Below are 23290 nucleotides of genomic sequence, written 5' to 3'. Positions count from 1 at the left end.
GCCAGGCTGTGTTTAAAGGCTCAGCCCTGCCAGTGCTGCCCACACATGATGGGCACATCGGGGTTCAGCTCGGTGCTGAGGTGCAGGTGGGGGACATCTGGGCTGCTTTTAATGAGGCCACACAGCTGAGGGGAACTGGGGTCAGACTTTGTGTCCCCCTTCCCCAGGGATGGGGTATCCATCTCTCCATAGAGCTGACTCATGACTCGGTGTAGGGGCACTCCTCTCTCTCCATGTTTTTTTGGGGGGAGGCACCCCTCTTTTCCTATGGAGCACCCACCTCCCAGCATCCTCCCGTGGCTGTGGGTCCCTCCCACTGCCCCTCCACTCCATGGCCCCAAGGGCTGGCCCCTGCCTGCTCTGAGCCATCACCCCCTGCTCCACACCACTGCCCCCTTCCCACCCCCCATCTCAGGTTCAGGGGCTCCCCCTGCTCCCACTCTTGGGGAACTGTTGTTTGCCACCTTCCCTGAGAAAAGCTGGGTCACAGCCCCCCCAGAATGGCTCCTGCACTGAGGGAGCCCAAGGGTCACTGTGCCATGGCCAGGCTTTGGGGACAGCGCTGAGAGGCTGCTCTGTATGAGCAAGGGTGCCAGGTGCTGGTGACATCGTGCCCTGTGCCACACTGCCAGTGCAGTGACAGTGGGGACACCATCAGGGTGGCAGGAACGTGGCCTGTTTCCTTTGGGGTCTATGGCATTGCCTGGAGTTGGTGACCTGTGGTGGCTAAAGGGGACATCAGCCCAGGACGAGGTGCCTGGGGACAGCCACCCTTGGGGACAGAGGAGGACACTGCAGATGAGGACACTGTTTGTGGACAGCTCTCCCTGTCCACAAACCCCTGCTCCAGCCCAGAAGGAGCTGAGGCAGCCCAAGGAGCCCTGTACCCCACACGAGCAGGATTTGGATGGGGACAGTCCAGAGGAGCCCTGCAGGAATTTATTCGGATAAAGGGGAGAGGCGCCCATTTCTGCTCTCGCTGGGACGGGGCCGTGACCCGCACGAGCAGTGCCACCCCCACGCCCGCAGGTGCCCCGTGCCCTCGCATCCCTGGCAGGAGCCATTGCCACTGCCGTGTCCCCTCTGTGTCCCCATGGCCAGGGCCCCTGGGAGCGGAAGAGCGGCGGCGGCAGCAGCATCTGTGCGGGCAGCTGCCGGCCCTGCCCCGCGCCGCCCGTATAAATAGAGGCAGCGAGCGGCAGGGAGCTCCTGGCAGCCACCATGAAGGGCCTCAACCTGCTCTGCTGCTGCGTGGCCTCGCTGCTGCTCCTCGGCACCGCAGGTACGGCCACACACCGGGCTGGGAGCACCCGGGGGCTGGGGGTGCCCGAGGGCTGGGGGGGCTGGCAGGGCTATGGGGTCCCTGTGGGGCTGGGGGTGCCCTTGGGGCTGTGGGGACTCTGCGGGACTGTGGGTGCCTCTGGGTGCCCGGGCTTATGGGGTCTCTATGGGGCTGTGGGTGCCCTCGGGACTGTGGCAACCCCACGGAGCTGGCAGGTCCCCATGGGGCTGGGGGTCCCCACAGAGCTGGGTGTCCCCATGGGGCTGCAGGCTCTTGGGGGCTGTGGGTTCCTAAAGGGCTGTAGGCACCCCAAAGGGCTGTGGGGTCCCTGTAGGGCTGCAGGTGCCCGTGGGGCCATGGGTGTCCGGGGGCAGTAGGTGCCTATGGGGCTGTGGGTACCTACAGGGGGTGCCTGTGGGGCCATGGGTGCCTGTTGGCTGGGGCTGCCTGTGGGGCTGTGGGCACCTCTGGGACTCTGGGTGCCTGTAGGGCTGCAGGTACCTGTGGGTCTGTGGGGGTCTGTGGGGGTCCTGTAGGGTTGCAGACAGAATTGTGGGTGCCTGTGGGACTGAGAGGCTCTGGGGCGCCAAGCGAGCCCAGCCCTGGAGCAGGACAGGGTGGCAGGGGTACAGCAGTCCGGGCTCCCCAGCAGCTTTTCCAAGGCTGCAGAGCCACCCCAAAGTGCGCAGGGAAACGTGTTGGGGGGCTGTGGACAGGAGGGGAAGGCGGGAGGTGCAGACTGGGGTCCCTCTTACAGAGCCACGCTGGGCACAGGGGCCGCGCTGCCGCTGACATGCCTTGAGGCAGTGTCACCTGTGGCTGCCGTGGTGTCTTGATTTGGGACTGTGAGGGGGGGGTGCCAGGGCGCTGGGATCTCTGAGGACCCCGGATCCCCTTCCCCGGGCTGTGCCATCCCCGCTCCTCACCGCGCTGCCCGGCCGGGTGTCCCCGGGGCGGCGCGGCATCGCTGGTACCCTTGCTTGCCCTTGAGTTAATTTGGGCTGGTTCTCTGCCTGGCCGGGCTCCGGCGGCCGCGCAGCCGGGAGCGGGGCTGCTAAGAATGGAAACAGCCGTGTAAGGGGACACTGAGCCCCGGCACCCCCCCGGCCACCGCCGCGGCCCCGCGCGGGCACCGCAGCTGCCGCCTCCCAGCGCCCGGCACCCCCGGCCCCGCCGAGTTTTGGCCTTTTAAGGGCATCTTGGGCCATTCTCGGCAATGAATGGGGTTTGGGGCCAGCCACACACCCTGACAGAGGTGGGGTGACCTCCATGGGGCTGCGGGTGCAGTCTGTGGAGAGGGGTTGGGAAGGTGTTCTGCGGGCATGGATGGTGGCTGGTGCCACTCCAAGCGGGGCTGGGGGCTTTGTGGGACATCAGGAGCTTGTCTGAGACCACCAGCCCATGTCTTGGTTTGGCTGGGCTGGCACAGCACAGCACTGGGATCCCCCATCCCACAGGAGGCTCTGGGGCCAGGAGGCACATGGGGGTCTGGCAGCCCCAGGACGATCTCTGAGGGGTCCCCCAAGTTTATTGAGGGTTTATTGAGGGTCACCTGTTTATTGAGGGTCACGTATTTCACCCCAGTACTGAGAGTTTCCAAAAAAGCTCTAAGCAGTGGCATGTCTCCTGCCCATGCTTCTGCTCCCCAGATACCAGTGGGATTTGCAGGATGAGTTTTGCTTTTCCTTTGGTGCCAAGCTGAACTCTCAGACCTGGCTCCTTTGGGGTGCAGGAAGTGGCTTGGAGGGGATGATTTTTCCATTTTTGGGACAACTTTTCCCATTCAATCCCTGTTGGTGCCTGTGGGGCTGTGGGGATCCCATGGGGCTGTGGGGCTGCAGGTGCCCATGGGAAGAGAAGGGGTGAAAGTCCAGTGGAGAACCAGGGGCTTCATTGAACATCACAGCAAGGTGTGGTTCCTTGGGTTTAGTGGCACCTGGGGCCACCAGGACCCTGCCACCATTCCCAGAGGCTGGGGGTGGGAATTGCCCTGTGCCTGTGCTCTTACAGCCCCCTCTGAGACAGCTCATTGCACTCGTGGCTGGGGCTGGCAAAGCTCCCCGGGGTTGCCAGGAGCCTGGCAGGGAGCAGCACCCACTGTGGGGCTGGGCAGTGGCTCATGGTGAGGGCACTCACCCAGTCTCCATCTGCTCCTGCCCAGGGGAGCACACTCACACCTCAGGCAGAGCCCAGCCGTCCCTTCCAGGCTGGGTGGCCCCTGTGGCCACCAGCAATGGGCTACAGGGCAGTGCCCAGGCACTTTGCCCTGGGCATCCCTTGGCTCTGCAGCCATCATGGGTTTGAGTGGGAGGGCAATTCCAGGCTGTGCCATCACCGCCTCTGAGCTGAGAGAGGACTTGGGGAAAGCCCTGGCACAGTGGTGACCTCCTGCAAGGCACTGCAGGGCTGGCACAGACCCCCCTGGTGACAGCAGAGGGGTCTGTGCCAGCCTCAGCTTCTGGGAGTCCCTGTCCTGCCTTCCTGGAAGGTGTCACCTCAGGATGAGCTCCATCACCACGTTCTCATGGCATCCTGGGGTGTCCTCCACCACCTTGGAATGTGTCACTTTAGGGTGGGCTCCACCTCCCAGGCCAGAACATCTTGGGAGCAGGACTGTGACACCTTGTGTGGGCTCAGGGCCCTGGGCACAGCAGCCATAGGGACACCCACCCTGACCATCCCAGGCCAGTGGCCCCACAGTAACCAACCTGCCCAGAGCTGGGGACCTCTGTGTCCCAGGGACACCCCTCTGGACTTGTTTGACCCTCCAGCACCAGCACAGCCACGGGCAGCACTGCCACTGGGTGTGTGTGAGAAAGGGGCTTGGGGTGCCTCGGGTGTGCGGGGTGCTTGTGCCACCTACATCCCTGCCACACCCCTGGGGCCTCACCCCAAGGAGAACCTGGTCCCTGTGGGTGCCCCATCTTACTCCCAAGGTGTTGGCTGAGCAAAGCAAGGCAGATGCCAGCCAGGTTGGCTCTGCTGTGACACCCTCTCCATCTGCCATCCTTATCTCAGTGTGTAGGTGACATCCAGCAAGGCAGGAAGGCCAGGAGACCTTGGCTGTGCATGGCCCTGGTGGCACAGAGGTACCAGCAGGTCTCTGTGGGCTGGCACCAGGCTGGGAGGGCTGTACCATGCCCAAGGACAAACACTCTTGCCATGTTCCCCTGTGTCCCACTCGCCGAGCTGGTGAAATCCCAGCCTGGCCACTGGGTCAGGGTGACCAGATTGCTTCTGGAATTGCCTGTTCCCTGAGCTCTGCAGGAATAGCAGCAGCCCGGGGCTGTGCAGGGCTCCACTGAGCTATTTCCAGCTCATGGGGACATTTCCCTTGTTAGTGCCTGCTGGAGGGAGCCCTGAGCTCCTGTGCTGGTGGGGGCTGCAGGGGGGCAGGGGAGGCTTGGACAGGCACCCCGAGCCAGGAGGGGGTGCTGGCAGTGGCAGCATGGCCCTGGTGCCAGCTGGGCACCCTTGGGGTCACACAGCCCTGGGTACACTGCAGAAAAGGGCTCAGAGCTGTGTGGCCCTGTCCATGTGCTGGTGTCACCAGTGCTGCCACTCCCAGGGCTGGGCCCCCCTGCTCAGCATGGCCAGGCAGGGTCTGCCCCCACATTCCCATGGGCTTGAGGATCTTGTGGGACATCAGGCATTAGAATCCAGGCTGGCAAGTCCAAGGGGTGACCAGGAATGCTTGGGATGACCCAAGGAGGGATGAGGAGCCAGAAGTCTGGCCTTGAATGGACAGAGGGTGTCCCTCAGGGGACATCCCTGGGGTGGGTTGGTGAAGCCTCCCATGGCTGGAGGCCAGGAACAGTGAAAGCTCTTGGATGCCCTTCCTCTGGAAGAAGGAGCTCTTCCAGCCCCAGCCATGCCACAGCAGGTCCCCTGGGTCCCCCAGCACTCCCCCAAGCTGCAAGGGACACCAGAGGTGGATGTTCCTCGATGTACAGAGTGACATCTGCCTGTGCCAAAATACCTGACGTTTCCTGGCCCTCTGCTCACTGATGGACCCAGATCTCCTCAGCCAGGAAGAAGCAGGTGCTTCATCTCCCACCTTGCTCATCTTTGTGTCTTCTGCAAGTCAGGGTTCAGGGTCCCTTACAGACCTTGAGGTGGGGAGACAGTGGAAGAAACGCCCTGCAGCAGTGATTCCCTATTTTAATCTCTATTCAGAAAGCTCCAAGCCTGGTTTTAACCCATTTGGTAGCTCCTGGTGATGTTTCTTTACCATATATTAATAAAAATATTGTATGGTTCTATGCAACCATTTACAGAAATCTAATTACTTCATAACTTTTTTAAACTAATCCTAAAATTTTCTGTAGAAATGAGGTCAAGTTAGTTTGACAAAACTGTTTCCCAGACCTCCCTCTGCATTGAGAACCAGGAATATATTTGCTTTATGCTGGATTTTTTGGGATCATGAAGCTTCTGGGATGTGATGATGTGTCTGGGCATCCTGGGTTTTGGGGTGCACAAAGGTCTGGAGAGCCAACCCCATCCTCAGCCCCATCCTTGTGCTTGTGTCCTCTGGGCTGCTTGAACCCTCGTGGGTCACTTCCCTCTGAAGGTGTTGGCCCCAAGTGGAGCTGGAGCCGGGCTCCCCCTGCTCCAAGTGCTGGGCTGGAGGAGCCTGGGGGGATGGCCCTGAGCGAGGCCATGGGAGGGAAGGGACATCACCCTCAAAAGGGGTCTCACAGGAGAGGTGGGGTCAGCATCAGGGCCAGCTGGAAAATCCCAGGAACTCCCTGACAGCTCCTTTGTGTCCAGTCAGTTTCCATGAGGTTTTAAAGGGCTTTGCCAGAACAAAGGCAGGGTTGGGTATTTGGGATACAAGATCCCACCAAGACCCCCCCGGGAGGACACGGGGAGCACAGGACTTGCAGGAGCCAGTGGATAAAACCCCCAGGGAAGCAGGGATGGGGATCTGGGCAGGGAAGGGGGCGTGTGAAAAGCCATCCCCGCAGCCCTGCCATCGCCGGCCCCACGCTCACGGCTCCGGTTTCTGCTGGAGGGGGAGAGTGTCCCTCCAGGGCCACCTGTGCCCATCTGTCCCTTCTCACCGTCCTCCTGGAGGACCCGTTTTGCCGTCAGGTCGCTGCTGTTCCGTTCGATCCCGTGCAGGGATGTTCAGCCCTGCCCCTCCTTCCCGCACAGGCTGTTCTGGGTGCAAACCTGCCACGGCATCCTGTGGCACCCAGCACCGCGCCCTGGCGTCTCCATGCCCGCTGTCACCTCCTGAAAAAGCGTCCCCTGGAAGCTCATAAAACTCCCAGCACCAGAAAGGGGTGGCAGGGGCAATTCAAGCCAGGAACTCGCAGGGAGGTCAAGTCCCCGAGGGGAAAAGGGCGAGGTCTCCTCTCCGATGCCACCCATCTGCTTGGCACAATGCAAGGTGTGAACTCGGGGAGCCCCGGTGTCACTTTACACCCACGGGGGCCCCCAGGTGGGGACGTCACCCTGGGCTGGGCTGCGGGGCTGCTCCTCCCGCTGCCCCGTACAGTTGCCGTGCTGTATTTTTAGCCTCCGGAGGGTGTTAAGCCCGTAACCTTCGGCCCATTTTGCACTCATCGGCCCGCCTTGTGCAGGTCAGCACAATTCACCGTGGATCGGGCGACCATGTAGGGGAAACAGGGAGAAGGAGGTGGAGAGGGGACAGGGACTTTCTGTCGGACCTTGAAGGTCACAGGAAATGAAGCCCGTGAGCAGCACGGGGCAGGGACATCCCCATCTGAGTGCCTGGGGGATATTTCCCTTTTTCCTCGAGGGATGGCTCGTGGTGGGCACTGGCATTGCTGTTGTGCCAGGCCATGGTGGGTGATGGGTCAGAGGGGGCACACAGACCCCAGACAAAGCCCTGAGGACTCTCAGGGTCTCCTCTGCCTGGTCCTGCCCTCCTCCTCTGCTTTAACCATCACTCCTCTCCCAGCTCTCCAGGTCACCAGCTATTTTGGGGCCAAACTGAGAATGTCCCTGCTCCCATCAGCTGAGGGAACCCTCTAATGACTCAGGCTGGTTCCCAGGCCACCGGGCCAGGTATGGCCATGTTGGCCCCAGTCACTCAGGGCTTTGCAGGTCAAATATAAATATTTCCATTCAAAAGGCTCCTGCAGGGTCCCAGGGGTCTTCAGGAAGGCGACCTGAAGGACCAGGGTGGAAGGGAGGGGTGTGGGAGCTGCCCACAGCTATCTGCCTCCATCTGGGAGCTGAGCTGGGTGCCTGGAGGCACCTGTGAGCTGCTGCCAGCAGAGGACAGGGAGGTCAGAGAGGCCAGAGCAAGGGTGACCTGTGCATCCCATTTGGGCAGGCTGAGGGGCTGTGGCAGCGGCTGCAGCTCTGCTCTGCCAGGGAACCAAGAGCCACTGGCAATGAGGGCAGGCTGGGGGCAGCCTGTCCTCCCCACTGCCCGCTGCTGGCGTGGCATGAGCCTCCCAATGCGACCTGATCCCAGCCCACAGCTCCACCAGCCCCAGTGCCATGGAGCTAAAACCACCCCCTGGCATCCCCAGGGCAAACTGGGCTGAGGGGTCTGGGGCTGGCCCCACACTGACCCCAGCCCAGCTCCTCCTGTGCTCGGCCACCACAGGCCCTGTGGCCAAACCCAGTGAGCTCCAATTTTGGCAAAGTCCTGCAGGACACAGTCCTGTGGCTCCTGCATGGACATGGAGCAGGAGCCAGAGCACAGGGCTGGCCGTGCCCCTCTCCTCCTGCAGCCTGGATAGAGGTGGCCTTTTTTCCTGCTTGGCTTCTGCCTGCCAGCTGGAGTACAAAGGAATTATTTTCCTCTGAAACGCTCCCCTGGCATGAGACGTTTGGGGGGATTATTTAGACTAGCAGCAACTGTTTGTAACGGAGACAGTATAGCCGTGATCTTTTATTTTTGGCACCCGCTGACTGATGTTAAATTGCAGTTGGAGCCTATGGAAAATACGGATGGATTCTCCTGGGCCACAGAACACACTCATTGTGTCCCCAGCAGCAGCACGGCGTGGCACATGCTTTCCTAGTGAAGGGACACTTACAATAAATAGCTCCCAAGCCCCATGGCCAGGGTTAGGCAGGATCCCATGCTGGGCAGCCCCTCATGCCAGGAAGCTCCTTCCTCCTCCTCCTCCCCCTCACTTCACCACCCACCTTGGCTGGTGTGATGCTCTCTCGAGTCAGGGCTGGGGAAGGACCCTTTTAACCTGCCAAGTGCCCACAGCCCCTCAAAATTTGCCATTTTTACTCCTTTCCCCATCTTTAGGACAGCTTTGCCACCTTCCTGCAGTGCTTTGGGGTGGGCAGCAGCCCCAGTGCCAGGCAGCCAGGGCTGGTGGAGCCATAGAGCCCCTGCCAGCTCCGCTTTCCCCCCACAAACATCTTTGCACCCAACTTCTTGCGACAGGGACAGAAAATGGAGCTGGAGCTGGAGAAGGCTTAGGGAAGAGTTTAAACCTCTTGGTAGAGCCACAGCTCGCCCCTCAGGGCCCTGGCAGGTGTGGGACTGACTGAGCTGTTCTCATCGTTTAGAGCCGCGCGCCCCCAGCACGGGCCATGGGCACGGCGCTGCCCAGAGCCCCCCGCCCGGCACGGAGCCCCCGCTGCAGGAGAAGGCACACGATGGCAGCCCCGAGGAGGAACAAGGCACTGCCAGTGCCTCCGTGCCTGGTGTCACCGAGGAGGGACACGGAGAGGGGGAGAAAGAGCCGGCGGGCGGCCTGAGGAGGGGCCGGGGGCCAGGGGACAGCCAGACAGAGGAGAGCAGCAAGGAGCAGGGCCAGGAAGAACAGAGCTCAGGGGAGGAATCCATGGCAGCTCATCGTGGAGGGAACCATGGGCCTGGCACACAAGATGACATCCATGCCCAGGAGGATGAGGAGCCTGGCACAGAGCAAGGAGGCTCTGAGGAGGAAGGGCAGCCAGGGGAAGAGCAAACAGAGGAGCCAAGAGCAGCATCTGCTCCTGAGGGAGAGGAGGAAAGGGATGAGCAGAGCTCAGAGGAAGATGACGAGCAAGGAGAGTCTGAGGAAGGTGAACACGGGGAGTCTGAGGTAGATGGAGGCAAGGAAGAGTCTGAAGAGGGAGAGTCTGAGGAGGAGAAAGACTCTGATGAAGATGGTGACAGGCCAGAGAATGAATCTGGAGAGAATGATAAGGAAGCAGCTGGCACTTCCAACACAAAGAACCACAGCACACCAGCAGCTGCTGGCACAGGAGAAGCCAGGGATGGCCCTGGCAGCTGCCATCACCCACCCTGTGGGGATGTAGCAGAAGACCCACCAGCAGCAGTGGAAGACCCACCACCAGCAGAAGACCTGCCAGCAGCAGTGGAAAACCCACCAATGGTGGAAGATCCACCAGCAAAAGAAGACCCACCAGTAACAGAAGACCCACCAACAGCAGAGGAAGACCCTCCAGCAGCAGCAGACCCCCCTGCAGGGGCAGAAACCCCCCCAGCAGCAGCAGCAGCAGACCCCCCTGCAGACAAGACCCCACTGGCAGGAACAGAGGTCCCCAGCACCACCGAGACCCAGCACAGCCAGATAGGTTGGAGTCTTTTCTTGTGGGTGTGCTGTAGCAGCAGGAGTGACCTCCCATCAACCCAGCGGAGCTGAGCTTGGCACATTAAACCTGACCTAGTGCATGGCCCTCTCCTAACGCTTCTGCTTCCCTGCCCGCCCTAACAGCGCCCGGCGTGGGCAGCGAGGCTGCAGCAGGATGCCCAACACGCGGGCACTCATCGCAGTGGTGCCAACACTGACTGATGTTCCCCTCTCTCCACTCCAAGTCCATGATTTCTCCTCAGGGATGTGGACATGGATAAAATGTTTAACCTCCAGGCCCCTTTCAGCACTCGCAGATCTCCTAAAGACTCTTTAACCACCACCCACAGAGTCCTCCGGGCCCTCGGCTTGTGCAGGGGCAGGATGCTCCTGGGATTGTGGGGCTCCCAGGATTGTGGGGCTCCTCTCCACCAGTTCTTGGCTCATAGGGAAGGTGTGAAGAGCTAATCCAGGCCAATGAGCTGCTGAGGCACCAGCCCCGCTCAATCAGTGAAAGGCTAACTAGGGGAAAGGGACACCCCCCACCATGATTTCCTAGAATTATTTGTAGACTTTGGCCCACAGGTTGGGCAGCGACCTTTGGACCCAGATTAGTATTTTTGTTGTTTTCATCTGTAATGTCCCAGCTCAAAAAGCCTCCCATTTTACCCAAAAGACAAACCCAGTTTGGTCTCTGTGTTTTCACTTGGCAAGTCAAAAGGTCTTCCTCAGCCCAACACTCAGTAGATGCTCAACACAGTCTCAGGGCTTAGTGGTGCCCTGCTTGATCCTGCTGTCCCCAGGCCCCCGCTAAAGTCCAACCCAGCTTCCCATATCAAAAAGCTCTTGGAAGCTCCTGGTGTGCCAGCACCTCCATGGCAAGGACACCCCTGTCTCCCTGTTTTGGGGACAGTGGGGCACCTTCCCCAGTGGAGGCAGCTGCCTCATGCTCCTCATGCCTGGCATGGAGCCATGAGGGACAGGGTGCTGTGCAGAGGGCAGGGGCACATGGGGACAGAGGTGGGAGAACTGGGAGGGAACAACCCCACTGGCAAAGGTGGGGCAGGCTGGCCTGTCCCCCAAGAGCCAGAGGCAGCCCCAGCCTGGGACCCCACGTCTCCAGCTGACCCTGCAGGTTTCTGGGGGAGCGGGCAGCCAGAGAGACAGCAGCACCCAGCCTGCAGCCGAGGCCGGGCCCGCGGAGCCGCAGCTGCCGGGGGAAGCACCAGGGCCCCACTGGGCAGCAGCTGCCGTGTGCTCGTGCTACATCCCAACCCCGGGAGCCGCTTCCAGGCACATCCTTTGCATTCCCCACGAGCAGCCAGCCCCTCCTCGGAGCCAAGCAGTTGCCCATGACGCTTCCCCCAGCAGCCACAGCCCTGGCAGCCTCCAGGAGCCTGTGCTAAAGGGAAAGCACGTGGCACGCGAAGGGTGACAGCGGCTGCTGTGGGCATGGCGTGCCCGCAGGCTCGGGGTGTGTGTGCTCCCCGTGCCCTCTCCCTGGCAGTCGCTTGTGTGAGCTCCTGGGTGGGTTCCCCCCTCCAGCAGTAACAGGTCTCCTTGTTTTCTCCTCCAGAAGAGGTTGAAGATGCCAGCGAGCCGACCAAGCGCGACCGGTCCCACTTGGAGAACACCCTGAAGCTCAATGAGGAGAAACCTGCCGATGACGTCTCAGGTGAGGAGGCCACGCATGCCCTGCACTAAGACCATGGACAGGACTTTCCTTCTCTTGTGTTTTGATTTTAACCTTGCTTCTTGCAGGTCTAGTAATGCCAGATCTTCAGTAAGAGCCCTTTGGCTGGTCTCGGGTTAACGTAGTTTAGGTATTTTAAGGATATCACCAAGGACATACAAGAATTAGGAAGGTATAGAGGCTGGAAGATGCAGACAGTGAATCAGGCACATCCTTGCTCAAAGAAACCTGGAGCAACTTGTGACAAAGGGTTGGGATTTTTATTCCAATTATATATTTGGTTTTGCTACTCTAAGGTTTGTTTCTGCTGGCCCTGTTGGCAGTTTGGGCTGGAAAGGCAGTGATAAGAGATACTGTGGAAAAAGCTCCTCCTTTCTTCTAGCAAGCAGCTCAGGGGCCATGCCAGGGGGCCCTGGCACCAGGGTGGAGGGCTTTTTGGGATCGTGGGTGTTGAGTGCTAAACAGCACTTAGGAAAGGTGCTCCTCCCATCAGCTGCTGGGAGCAGATGGGGACAGTGCTCAGTTGGAAACATTAGCAGGGGAGAAGCATCAAAATCCTAGAACAGTTTGGACTGGGAGAGACGGTGAAGACCATCTCATCCCACTCCTCTGCCATGAGCAGGACATTTTCCATAGACCAGGCTGCTCCAAGCCCTGTCCAACCTGGCCTTGAACACTTCCAGGGATTCAGGGGCTGCCACAACTCTGGGCAAAATGTGGCTGGGATCAGTTTGGCCAATATTTCAGCTGTAAGCCAAGTCTCTTGATCCATGACTGGGCCACCTTTGGGACCTGCATGGCCCCAGGAGGGTCTCACCCAGCCTGGTGGGGCTTGCCTCTCACCTGCCCCATGCTTTGCCCCCCAGGAGTATTGCAGCGGCTGAGGAAGATCTACCACTCCTCCATCAAGCCCCTGGAACACTCCTACAGATACAACGAGCTGAGGCAGCACGAGATCACAGGTAATGCCATGGGCACTGGGGTCTCCAGCACCAGCAGGTCCTTGGGATGCAGATAACAGCACAGAGAGCAGATCATGGGCAGCCTTGGATTGTGTGTCCTCCTTTGCAGCTTCCCAGGGAGTCCATGAACATGCTGGGCTTAGAGGCCATGCCCTAGTGAACCCAGCAGCAGGAATTCCTGCCTCTGCCTCAGCCCATCTGCTGTCAGGGCCATCTGTGTGGGCTGAGCACTGAGCCCTGCCTGCCTCGGGTCTCCCACCTGCTCAGCATCAATGCCCTGTACCCCTGCCAAGCACAGATCATGGCCCAATGAAACAGGCTTGGCAAGGAAGCTCAGGACCTCTCAAGGCTGGGATGAGCTTCCTGGGGGTGGCAGGAGCTGGCATCCTTCCTGCTGGGTACAGGACACAGCCATGTGGGCAGGGTGTTCCTCAAGCTCCACAGCCTTCACTCATCCTGAGAGTTGGAGTTTCCAGCCCTTGGCAATCTCAGACACAATGGATGGGGTGAGCCCCATCCTGTGGCCCCTGGCATGGTGTGGGCTGAGCCAGGTCACACATATGTCCCTCCAGAAGAGGAAAGTGCAGCCCTGTCCCAAGATGCTCACAAGTTACAGGAAGTTCTTGTGACCCAAGAAACACAAGCAGCCTCATTTTCCAAGCACAGATGGCTCAAACCCACGTCTGACTTCCTTGTTCACTGCAGTAATTCTCCTCTGAGTATCTATTCAAGCACAGGAGCCAGGGCCAGATGTCTCCTGAGTATCCAGGTGCTGCTGGAGTCCCTGCTGCCAGTGTCCCAGGACTTCGTGCCCATGTCCCCCTTCTGCCAAGGTTCTGGAGTTGTCCTCCTTGTCCTGCAGCTCTGCCTGCCTCCCCAGGTGTCCAGGCCCACCCTCCTGGAGCCATGCCCTCCCTTCTATTGAGGCAGGACTGGGATGCACCCTGGGGTGAGGGTATATCTGTGGGATATACCCTGCCCACAGATCTTCCTTTTACAGCTGGCCTTGCTCCACCAGCACACAGGGCCCACACTCAGCTGGGGCACATCCCTGTAGAGCAGAACTCTGGCTTTCCAGGCATCCCTCCTGCTTTCCAGGCATCCCTCCTGCAACTCCTAAGTCTGAGCCAGACATTCTCTAAGCAGGCTTGGACATCTCCCTACCCTGCCAGGCCATCTCCAGTGTAGAGCCAGTGTGGAGCACAGGGAAGTTACCCTGTGGGAGGGTAATTGAGGTTCACAACATGTCCTAATTGTCACCCCACGTCTGCTGGCCTGTCCCCTGGCAACACCCCAACTTCCTCTCCAAGCTGCTCTGGTGTTTGATGTTTTCTGTCAGTTCAACCTGGGCCACAGTTCAGGAGGATGTTTGGGGTTACAGGGCAGCTGGTGGGCTCTAACCCCCCTTTGCTGTTCACAGCCAGAGCATGTAGTCCCCAGCTACAGTTTCCAGCCCTTAGGATGTCCTGCCCTACCTTAGTCCATCCCATGCCCAAGCAGCCACCTCCCTGCTCCCTTTTTGGGAGGAAACAAGTGTTTAAGTGTTCCCCAGGCTCCTGCTGGCTTTCTCAGCTCCTGAGGTTCACCATTCACCCTGGTGTTTTCCCAGCCTCTCTCAAACCCAGCTCCTGAGCAGGACTCACCTCAGACAGCAGGTCCTGGTGTTCCTCCCGGCCTCACCTCAACACTCCATGGTCTGTTCCACCTCACTGTGAGGAACAGCCACCCCTCAGGCTGACAGTCCCCAGGTCAGGTCCCAGCACACCCTGCTGTGTCCTACAGGGCATCCTCACGGTGTTGTGACCCTGGATCTGGCAACCCACTGTCCCCTCCTGGCCCCCAGGGAAGGGCACAGGGATGCTGCACTGCCTCCAGTCCTTGTCTCAGCTGTGAGACACCCTGGCCATGCTCCCCTCCAAAAAATTTAGACACCAAACTTTTTGAATGATCTCTGACAGCCCAGCCATACCCTGGCATGCACAGCCCTATCTGGAAACCTACAGCTCAGCAGTTTGCCTTTCATACCCACAGATCCAGCTTTCCCCAGCCCTCATTAGCAGTGTAATCAGAGAAACCTGCACATTAGTTCCAGGGTTGGCCCAGGGAACTCTCTTGACCTTGGAGGGCAGGTGAGGACACAGTGGAGCTCAGGAAGCCTTCTCAACACTTCCCCTGAACAGTGCCCGTGTCCCAGGCGGGTTCATGCCATCAGTGCTGTCCCTGCAGGCTGGGAGGTGCTCCCAGCTCCCCCCTGTGCCCCCTGTCCGTGGTGGGGGGAGGCTGGAGGGTACAGAGCTGCCGGCTCAGCTGGCTGGGAGCAGCAGGACAGCTGGGGGAGCTTTGGGGCTGGCCTGTCATGGAATATGTGTGACCTTTGGAGGTGTAAACCAATATAGAGGGGTGCCGTGGCAAGCACCCTGGCCCCTCCATTATGTGGCAGCCTTCCATTTTGTCTCTCTTCCCATCAGCTCCTCTCACTGCAGTGTAATCCAAAGAGCTCCCCTGCTCCCCACAACATGTGAAAACTCCCATGGAGTCCTGTGGGAGCTGTGGCTGTCACCATCAATTCTGACTTGTCAGGGTGCATCTCAGAAAGCTCCCACACACCCTCTGCTTCAGCCTGGCAGATGCCATTTCCTTCTCCCTGCCTGCCACCCTCCTGCCTCTCTGCTCTGCCATCCCACGTGGATGCAGTCATGCTCTGGCTGGGTCCAACTCTGTGCTTGGAGGGGCTATCTCTAGCTGAGGGTGAGGGATTCTCCCAGTCCAGCCATGGAAAGCTTGCTGTGAGGTCACACCAGGTTGTGGTGCATGCTGGTGACCCTAATTACTGATGTATGCTAATTAGCAAGTGTCCCTGTATAGGGAATGACTTCCCAGATGCCATCACCAGCCACAGGGGCTGGCTCCAGGTGACCCTGTCACCGGGGTTGTCAGGACACTTGCTGGGTTGGTGGCTGTCTAACCCTGGCTTGTTGGGCTCCGTGTGCTCGGCGGGTGATGCCAGGGAAGGCAACAACCCCGCAGAGCAGGAGCTGGGATGCAGAGCACCCCGAGCCACATCCCCGCCCTGCAGGGCAGACAGGGGTTCAGTGCTTGTCCTGGGAGCTGCAAGCTGCTCCCAGGCTGTAACTCCTCGTCTCCTGCTGGGAATGTGGCCATCGGTTCCCTCCTTGTCGTGGACCACTCCCGGGCTGTCGCATCCCTCCTCGGACTCACGGTTCCTTTTCTCTCTCCCCGTGTCCCTCGCTAACAGCTTACCCCGGACGCACCCTGGGCTCCTCGGCCACAGGTTGGTATCGCCGCCTGCTCCCTGCATGCTGCCGGCACTGCCTGCGCTCTGCGCTGCCCCGCGGCTTCCCCGGGCTCCCGGGGAATGCGGCCGCACTGCCCAGGCACCGAGCAGGGCTGTACCCACCGGGACAGCGTCCCCAGCCCCTCCAGAGCCCGCACTTGTCCCAGCCTGACTCTGTGTGTCCCGACAGCGCCCTTCCCTCCAATCCTCACCTTGCACAGGCTCTGACACCTTTCCCTCTTGGTTTAAGACTGAGAGGCAGAATATTCCTCTGGCCAGGGTTCAAAGGTGCTTCTGGTAGTCCTGTGAGAGGGAGATGGGGGCTCAGTCTGGAGAAAGGGAGCCTCGGGGGACCTTCTCACTCTCAACTCCCTGACAGGAGGGTGGAGCCAGGTAGGGACCGTCCCAGGGAACAAGGGACATGACAAGAAGAAATGGCCTCAAGTTTTGCCTGAGGAAGCCTGAATATATTGGGAAAATTTCTTCAGAGAAAGGGCTGTCAGGCCCTGCCATAGCTGCCCAGGGCAGTGGTGGAGTCCCTAATCCCAGGGGGATTTAAAAACCCTCTGGATATGGCACTTGGGGACGTGAGTTAATGGTGGCCTTGGCAGTGCTGCAGGAACATTTAGAATTGGTCATCTTAGAAGGCTTTTCCAACCTAAAGTATTCCATGATTGTATGTGTTGGACCTTTAGGTTGATCTCTCACCCATGGCATGAACTGGAGGAGCCCAGATGATAGCTCATCCTATAGAGGGGATCTCTTCCCACCCTTCACCCTCCTACGTGAGAAACTTTCCTGAATGTCCACCCCTGATCCCACAGCAGCTGTCCCAGTAACACGGGCTGGCCCCTGCCCAGCTGAAGCCCGAGCTGGCTCCTCTCCCTGCCTATCCTGCTCAGGGTGTGCTGCCAGGTCCCCCAGGAGGATCAGGAGATGGGAGACAGTCCAAGAAATGCCAGCCAACACCCAGCCCTTCCCCTGGGCCTGGTGCTCAGCCACAAGAACAATGTTCCCGCAGGGAAATCCCATCTTGTGTCCCTGCTGTCCTGCCCCACGGCCACGCTGCCACACCCTGCCAAGCCAGGCTCCCTTGGGCACGGCCACACCGAGCCCTGCTGGTGCCAGGAGAGCCTCTGGCTCCCTGCAGTGCCAGCAATGCCAGTGTGGCAGCAGTGCAGAGGGCTGGGGCTATTTATAGCATATTCCGATAGCTGCCTTATCTCATCTCGGGCTCAGGCGCTCGCACACGTGCTGCCAGGGTGGGCACAGGCTGGGGGCACACGGGGGAGGCACAGGCTGGCTCAGCCACGTGGGCTGGTCTCTCCATCTGTGGGCACGTGTGTTGTCAGGGTACTCATGGATTTGGAAGCTTTGGGAGCAAGGGGTGCCCCCTCCAAGGGTTGCTGGATCCGTGCTGTGGGCACGTGGCCGGTGGTGTTTGTGGCACAGGGGTGGGACAGAAGTGTGGGTGATGCTGGGAGTGTCCCCAGGTGTTCCAGCCTTCCTGGGTGGCTTGAGGACAAAGAAAAGCTTGGTGCCCATGGCTCAGTAGGAACCAGGAGAGGAAGGAGGTTTTGCTAGGTACTCAGCTTTGCTCAGCATCCTCAGGACAGACTTGCACTTGGGGGAGAGGCCACACCAGGCACATCTGCTGGGCTTGAGGACAAGAGGAGACAAGGCCTTGCCCAGGATTAATCATAGAACTATGGAAAGATTTGGGTTGCAAAGGACCTTAAAGCCCACCCAGTTCCACCCTCTGCCATGGACAGGAACACCTTTCCCTAATCCCAGGCTGCTCCAAAACCCATCCAACTTGGCCTTGGACAATTCAATGGATCCAGGGGCAGCCACAGCTTCTCTGGGCAACCTGAGCCAGGGCCTCTGCACCCTCACAGGGAAGAATTTCCACAGCTTCTCTGGGCAACCTGAGCCAGGGCCTCCCCACCCTCACAAGGAAGAATTTCTTCCTAAATCCCATCTAACCCTGCCCTTTCTCAGTGTGAGGCCATTTCCCTGTGCCTTGTCACTCCAGACCCTCATCCAAAGTCCCTCTCCAGCTCTCTTGGATCTTCTTTAGTCACTGAAAGGGGCTCTAAGTTCTCCCCAGAGCTGCCTCTTCTCCACCCCAGAGCAGCAGTGCTTCCAACCGAGGGCAGCCTGGCACTGCCACATGGCAAAACCTCACAGAACGCCACTGCTCTAGGAAACAAAACTACTTGGACAGCCGAACTGCTCCTATGCCCCGAGCTCAGTAGCCCAAACAGACCCAGGCTCTGCGGAGGGCTGAGCTTGAGGCTCGTCTGAGCTTGAGCTGAGAGCGAGCAGCCACAGGGTGGCTGGAGAGAGCCGCTGTGATGGAGCTGCCGCCATCCCCGCCCGGCCGGCAGCGAGCCCCGGCTCCTTCCCGCTGTCCTGGCCGTCAGGCTGAGCCGAGCTGCTGCTGACAGACATGGCACGGGGACGTGGCACGGACAGATGCCAGGCCAGCACCCTCCCGGGGGGGAGATGCTCTCCCTCTCCCACCCTCTGGGCAAGCAGCAGGGAAATCCATACCCGGCCTCACATCCTTGCAGCTCCTGCGCTTCCTGCAGAGTTGCAGTGCCTGGCACTGCCCACACAGCCCGTGGGGGGCACAGAGGTGCTCGAGGGGCTGTGGGTGACCAGCCAGGGGGGCTGCCCACGTCGCTGCCCACCTTGGCTCCGTGCAGCAAAGCCAGAGCTCACAGGTGCCCACATTTGCACAGTCACACCTGGCCAGGGATGTGTTACGAAAGAGCACACGGGGACCCACCCCAAACCTCTGGCACAACATCACAGGGATAATGGTAATAATAACAACCATCCTAACCTAATTAAAGCTGGCAAGAGAGCAGAGCAGCGGCGACAGAGCGGCAGAGGAATGATTAATAATGAGAGGCCAAGGTTTCAACACTTGTTTTGGTCCCATGTGAGAAGACAAGGCTGGATTCCTGCAGCTGCCAGGCAGGGAGTCGGGTACAGGAAGAGCCATGCATCCCCTGCTTCAGAAGTGCTGCCCTGCTTTGTGAGGAGGGCTGAGCTGTATGGATGCAGCAGTGCCTCATGGAGAGATGTCCCAGCCCATTCCCTTCCCCAGAGGTGACACAGTGAGCCTGTGAAGGGCAGGTACAGCAGGAGCAGGTTGGAATACTCTCCCCAGCGCCTGCTCCCACAGCCAGATGGGTTCAGTGTGAAGCTGCCATGCAGTGCCCTCCAGCACCCTCGGGGCAGGAGCTCAGCACCATGGGGGCTTTGTGGTTTTCCCCACCTTGGAGATGGATCCCTGGCCTGCTGGAATGCTGTTGGCTCCTGCATGGGTGGCAGCCATGGAGCATCAGGGGCTCTCAGCTACCTCATGGAAAATAGTTCTGCCTCAGGCATGGGGATGAAGAGAAGGTGCTGGGGGCAGCACAGCTTGCTCAGGGCATCTCCTTGCCTTGGGCCATGGGGTAAGGCTCTGCTCCAGCTGAGATAACAGCTCCCAGCTCTTCTGGTGTCATCCATCCCCTGGCTGAACTCCTGCTAGCAACAACAGGATGGACCCTCTCCCACCCTGAGCATAGGATGGGGTTGGTTTTCACCAACGGGAACTCACCCAGTTTTACTTCCATTCTTGTCCTGTTTATTCTTGTCCTGCTTCAGACTCACAGGCTCCCATGTGTCCCGGGCACAGCTTGAGGGCTGGCACAGGCCCTGGGCTCCTCTGGCTCCACTGGCTGCCTACCTGGGCTCCTGGGGGCTGGGGGGTCGAGCAGTGTGGGCACAAGCTGATTGCATGAGTCCTGTTTGAGCAGGGGTTGCTCCTGGGGGCGCTGGCTGCGTGTGTCCAGGGACCTCTGTGCTCCTGGACTGATGGCATGGCACGGGGACAGGTCACCATCCTCGTGGAGAAAACTGTGTGACTTGAAAAACACAGGATGGGGACTACAGTTCACTCTCCTTTTGCCTTTCCCCAAGCCCAAAGCGGGGTTGTTTGACCTCCCCAAATCCAGCTGGAGCCTCACACCCAGCTCACACCCAGGCAATGAGCTCCTGCTCTGCCGGAGGGTCAGGAGGCACGGCCCGGGGGTGGGTCCCTGCGAGGGCATGGTGGAAAGGCTTGCAGGCAGCTGGCTCGAGGCTCGCACCGCGCTTTCCATGCCCTGCGCCGCTGCTCCCGAACCCACGGCAGCTCCCTGTGCACGGGGCCCGGCATGGCCCCTCCTCGGCATGGCCCGTGCTTTGCGGCGGCTGCCTCCAAACAACACCCCCAGCCCGCAGCCAGCCCCAGACTCACCCGCCTAAACCAGAAACAAACCGAGACAAGGCTTAAAAGACCTTCCAGTCCTCCGTAGTCTAAGAAGGGCTAAAGCTCGGAGGTGGCGAGGCAGCGAGGTGGGCTCTGCCGCAGAGCACGGGGCCGTCCCGCTCCCGCAGCCGGCGGCGCTGCCTTGGCTGGCGAATGGCTGGTGGCCCCAGGGCGGCTGATTCCCCGGCAGCAGCACCGCGCCGCTCACATGGGATGCTCGTTACAGCCGCGAGTTAATCGCACGGCGGCGACGGCTATTGTTCCTTCACTTCCTCTTGTTATTTCCCCTCTCCGCAGATGGGGAGATCACTTCCAAGCCTATGGTGCTATTCCTGGGACCGTGGAGCGTCGGCAAATCTTCCATGATAAACTACCTCCTGGGGCTGGACAACACTCCCTACCAGCTCTACACAGGTACCACACTCACTGCTTTGCCAAGGGGGTGCCAACACCTGCATTTCCACATCCCTGCAGTCAGCAATTCCCAGCCGTGTGTCTTCAATCCCTCCATACAGCCAGGAGGTTGGATCTGCTCCATGACACCTGGCTGTGGTGCCACGGAGGGAGAGGTTCCCCATCACAGCCTGTCCACCCTTCCAAGGGTGGAGGAGAGCATCTCTCCCACAAAATCCTCATCCTGCAGCACAGGGCTCACAGCTCCCAGTGCCAAACCCGTGAGCAGCAGTCATGTCAAAAGGGCAGCTCACCTTTCTCTTCTCCCCATCCCTCCTCACATGCAGCCAGCTCATTCAACCTTCCAGGAGAAATGCCATTCCCCTTCCTTCCTCCCTGCTCCCACAGACGTCATCTCACAGCTAAGGGCAAATGTCCATGGCCAGATCAGTGCTGTGGTAATGAGGGCTCCCAGGAGATGGTTCTCCATGACACCTTGTACAGTCAGGCCATTTCCAGAGAAACCAGTCCCCACAGAAAACAACCCCATGACATCTTCCCAAGAGAAGTCAGGGCAGGAATTTCATGCTGTTCGTCTTGTCCCTGCATCTCTTGAGAAGCACGCAATGCTCTCAATGCTCCCAGTCTCAGGCCAGCCCTGTTGTGTCCATAGCCTGGCATGGATTTCATGCCTCTGCTGCTCCTCTCGTTGCTGCACAGGGGCAGAACCCACCACCTCCGAGTTCACTGTCATCATGCACGGGCCCAAGCTGAAGACCATCGAGGGCATCGTGATGGCTGCTGACAGTGCCCGCTCCTTCTCGCCCCTGGAGAAGTTTGGGCAGAACTTCTTGGAGAAGCTGATAGGCATTGAGGTCCCTCACAAACTGCTGGAGAGAGTCACCTTCGTGGACACGCCGGGCATTATTGAAAACCGCAAGCAGCAAGAAAGAGGTAGGGGTTCACTGGGTTCATCTAAGGGAACCCAGAAAAGATGCCATGGTGATCTGAGGTGGCAAAGGTGGCTGAAGCACAATTGAGTCCTGACACAGCACAGGCTGCCCAGGACAGTGGTGGAGTCACCATACCTTGGTAGGATTTAAAAGATGTGTGGATGTGGCACTTAGGGACATGGTTTACTGGTGGCCATGGCAGTGCTGGGGGAATGGTTGGACTCAACGATCTTAGAGGACTTTCCCAACCATAATGATTCTCTGATCCTGTGATTCAGTATCTGCTCACAGGAACATCAGGAACCCGTGGTCAGGAGCAGGGAGAAGGAGGGTCGGGAGATAAGGGTGAGAGAGACGGGCAGTCACAGGCCCAGACACCCATGGATGGGGTTTTGTGCCAAGAAGCTCCAAAGTGTTTTTAACAAGTGAGAAAGAGATTCTAGGCAACAGGGGAAGTTCACTGTGCCTCACAACCCATGCAACCAAATGGGGACTGAGGCACAGCAGGCTCACATTTATCAATCCCCTTGGTTAAGGGACTCATCCTGCATTGGATTTCCCTGTTTCCTCTCCTCAAGGTTACCCATTCAACGACGTGTGCCAGTGGTTCATTGACAGAGCCGATCTCATCTTTGTTGTCTTTGACCCCACGAAGCTGGATGTGGGCTTGGAGCTGGAGATGCTGTTTCGTCAGCTGAAGGGCCGCGAGTCTCAGATCCGAATCATCCTGAACAAAGCTGACAGCCTGGCTACCCAGGAGCTGATGAGAGTCTATGGCGCCTTGTTCTGGAGCTTGGCTCCTCTCATCAACGTCACAGAACCACCCAGGGTGTACGTTAGCTCCTTCTGGCCCCATGACTACAATCCAGAAACCCACAGAGACCTGTTCCTCAAAGAAGAGATATCGCTCCTGGAAGATCTCAACCAGGTGATTGAGAACAGGATGGAAAACAAGATTGCCTTCATCCGCCAGCACGCCATCCGGGTGCGCATCCACGCCCTGCTGGTCGATCGCTATCTACAGACCTACAAGGACAAAATGACCTTCTTTAGCGATGGAGAACTGGTGTTCAGGGACATTGTGGAAGATCCTGACAGGTTCTATATCTTTAAATCCATTCTGGCAAAGACCAATGTCAGCAAATTTGACCTCCCCAACCGTGAGGCTTACAAGGACTTCTTTGGCATCAATCCCATCACCAGTTTTAAGCTGCTATCTCAGCAGTGTTCCTACATGGGAGGGTGTTTCCTAGAGAAGATCGAGAAGGCCATCACCCGTGAGCTTCCCGATCTCTTGGGAAGCATTGGCTTGGGGAAGAAGCCCAATGTCCTCTCCTGTGACGTCACCGGCTGTGGCGAAACCCCAAAGAATCGCTACAGGAAACCCTAAGGTGATCCAAAACCCAACTGTCCACGTGTTCCTACTGGTGAATGAGCTTATGTCTTATCTGTCCAAGAAGCCGTGGTTTGTTAACCCTTTGAGTGCCGCGCTGGCAAAGGCTACCATACGATGAGGACTTTGAGTCATTGACATCGATGGCAGGGGAAGATGGGTGGGCATAAGGAAGAGAATAAAAACTGTGAATTCCTGACATTTTATCTTTGTTCTTTTGAGTAGAAGGCAATGTTTAAGCTGTAAGTATGAGCAATGCATGGGCAGGACTGCAGCTGCTTTTCCACTGGTGCCGAGAGTGCATGAAGAGGAATTTCAACCTCTGCATCCCTGAAGCCATGAGGGAATGATAACAAGGGCACAGCTTGAGAACACAGGGGAAAGCAGTGACACACTAACCCAGGCATCACCGGGAGCACTGGTCAAGGAAAGAGAGGCCACGTCCTGTTGTTTTCAGGCACAAACTTGCTACAAATCTCAGC

At 58.9% G+C, this 23290-nt stretch overlaps 1 protein-coding gene across 2 annotated transcripts; it reads left to right on the top strand.

The window, feature by feature from the left end:
• Window positions 1–1190: 1190 nt before the first annotated feature.
• Window positions 1191–23226, top strand: SRL (sarcalumenin). Of its 2 annotated transcripts, XM_071444445.1 has the most exons (7): window positions 1191–1282; window positions 11387–11485; window positions 12370–12465; window positions 15722–15757; window positions 20367–20483; window positions 21183–21416; window positions 21994–23226. In XM_071444445.1, the coding sequence occupies exons 1-7, from the start codon at window positions 1222–1224 to the stop codon at window positions 22803–22805; spliced, it is 1455 nt and encodes a 484-aa protein (XP_071300546.1). In that variant the 5' UTR covers window positions 1191–1221; the 3' UTR covers window positions 22806–23226. The 2 variants fall into 2 exon arrangements, with proteins under 2 accessions (XP_071300546.1, XP_071300548.1); XM_071444447.1 differs by lacking the exon at window positions 15722–15757.
• The last annotated feature ends 64 nt before the right edge of the window (window positions 23227–23290 follow it).

This window comes from Agelaius tricolor, unplaced genomic scaffold (genome assembly GCF_023055355.1).
Source record: "Agelaius tricolor isolate 1412-34295 unplaced genomic scaffold, bAgeTri1.0.p SCAF_19, whole genome shotgun sequence".
Lineage (NCBI taxonomy): Eukaryota > Metazoa > Chordata > Aves > Passeriformes > Icteridae > Agelaius > Agelaius tricolor.
This window is presented reverse-complemented; position numbering and strand designations above follow the sequence as displayed.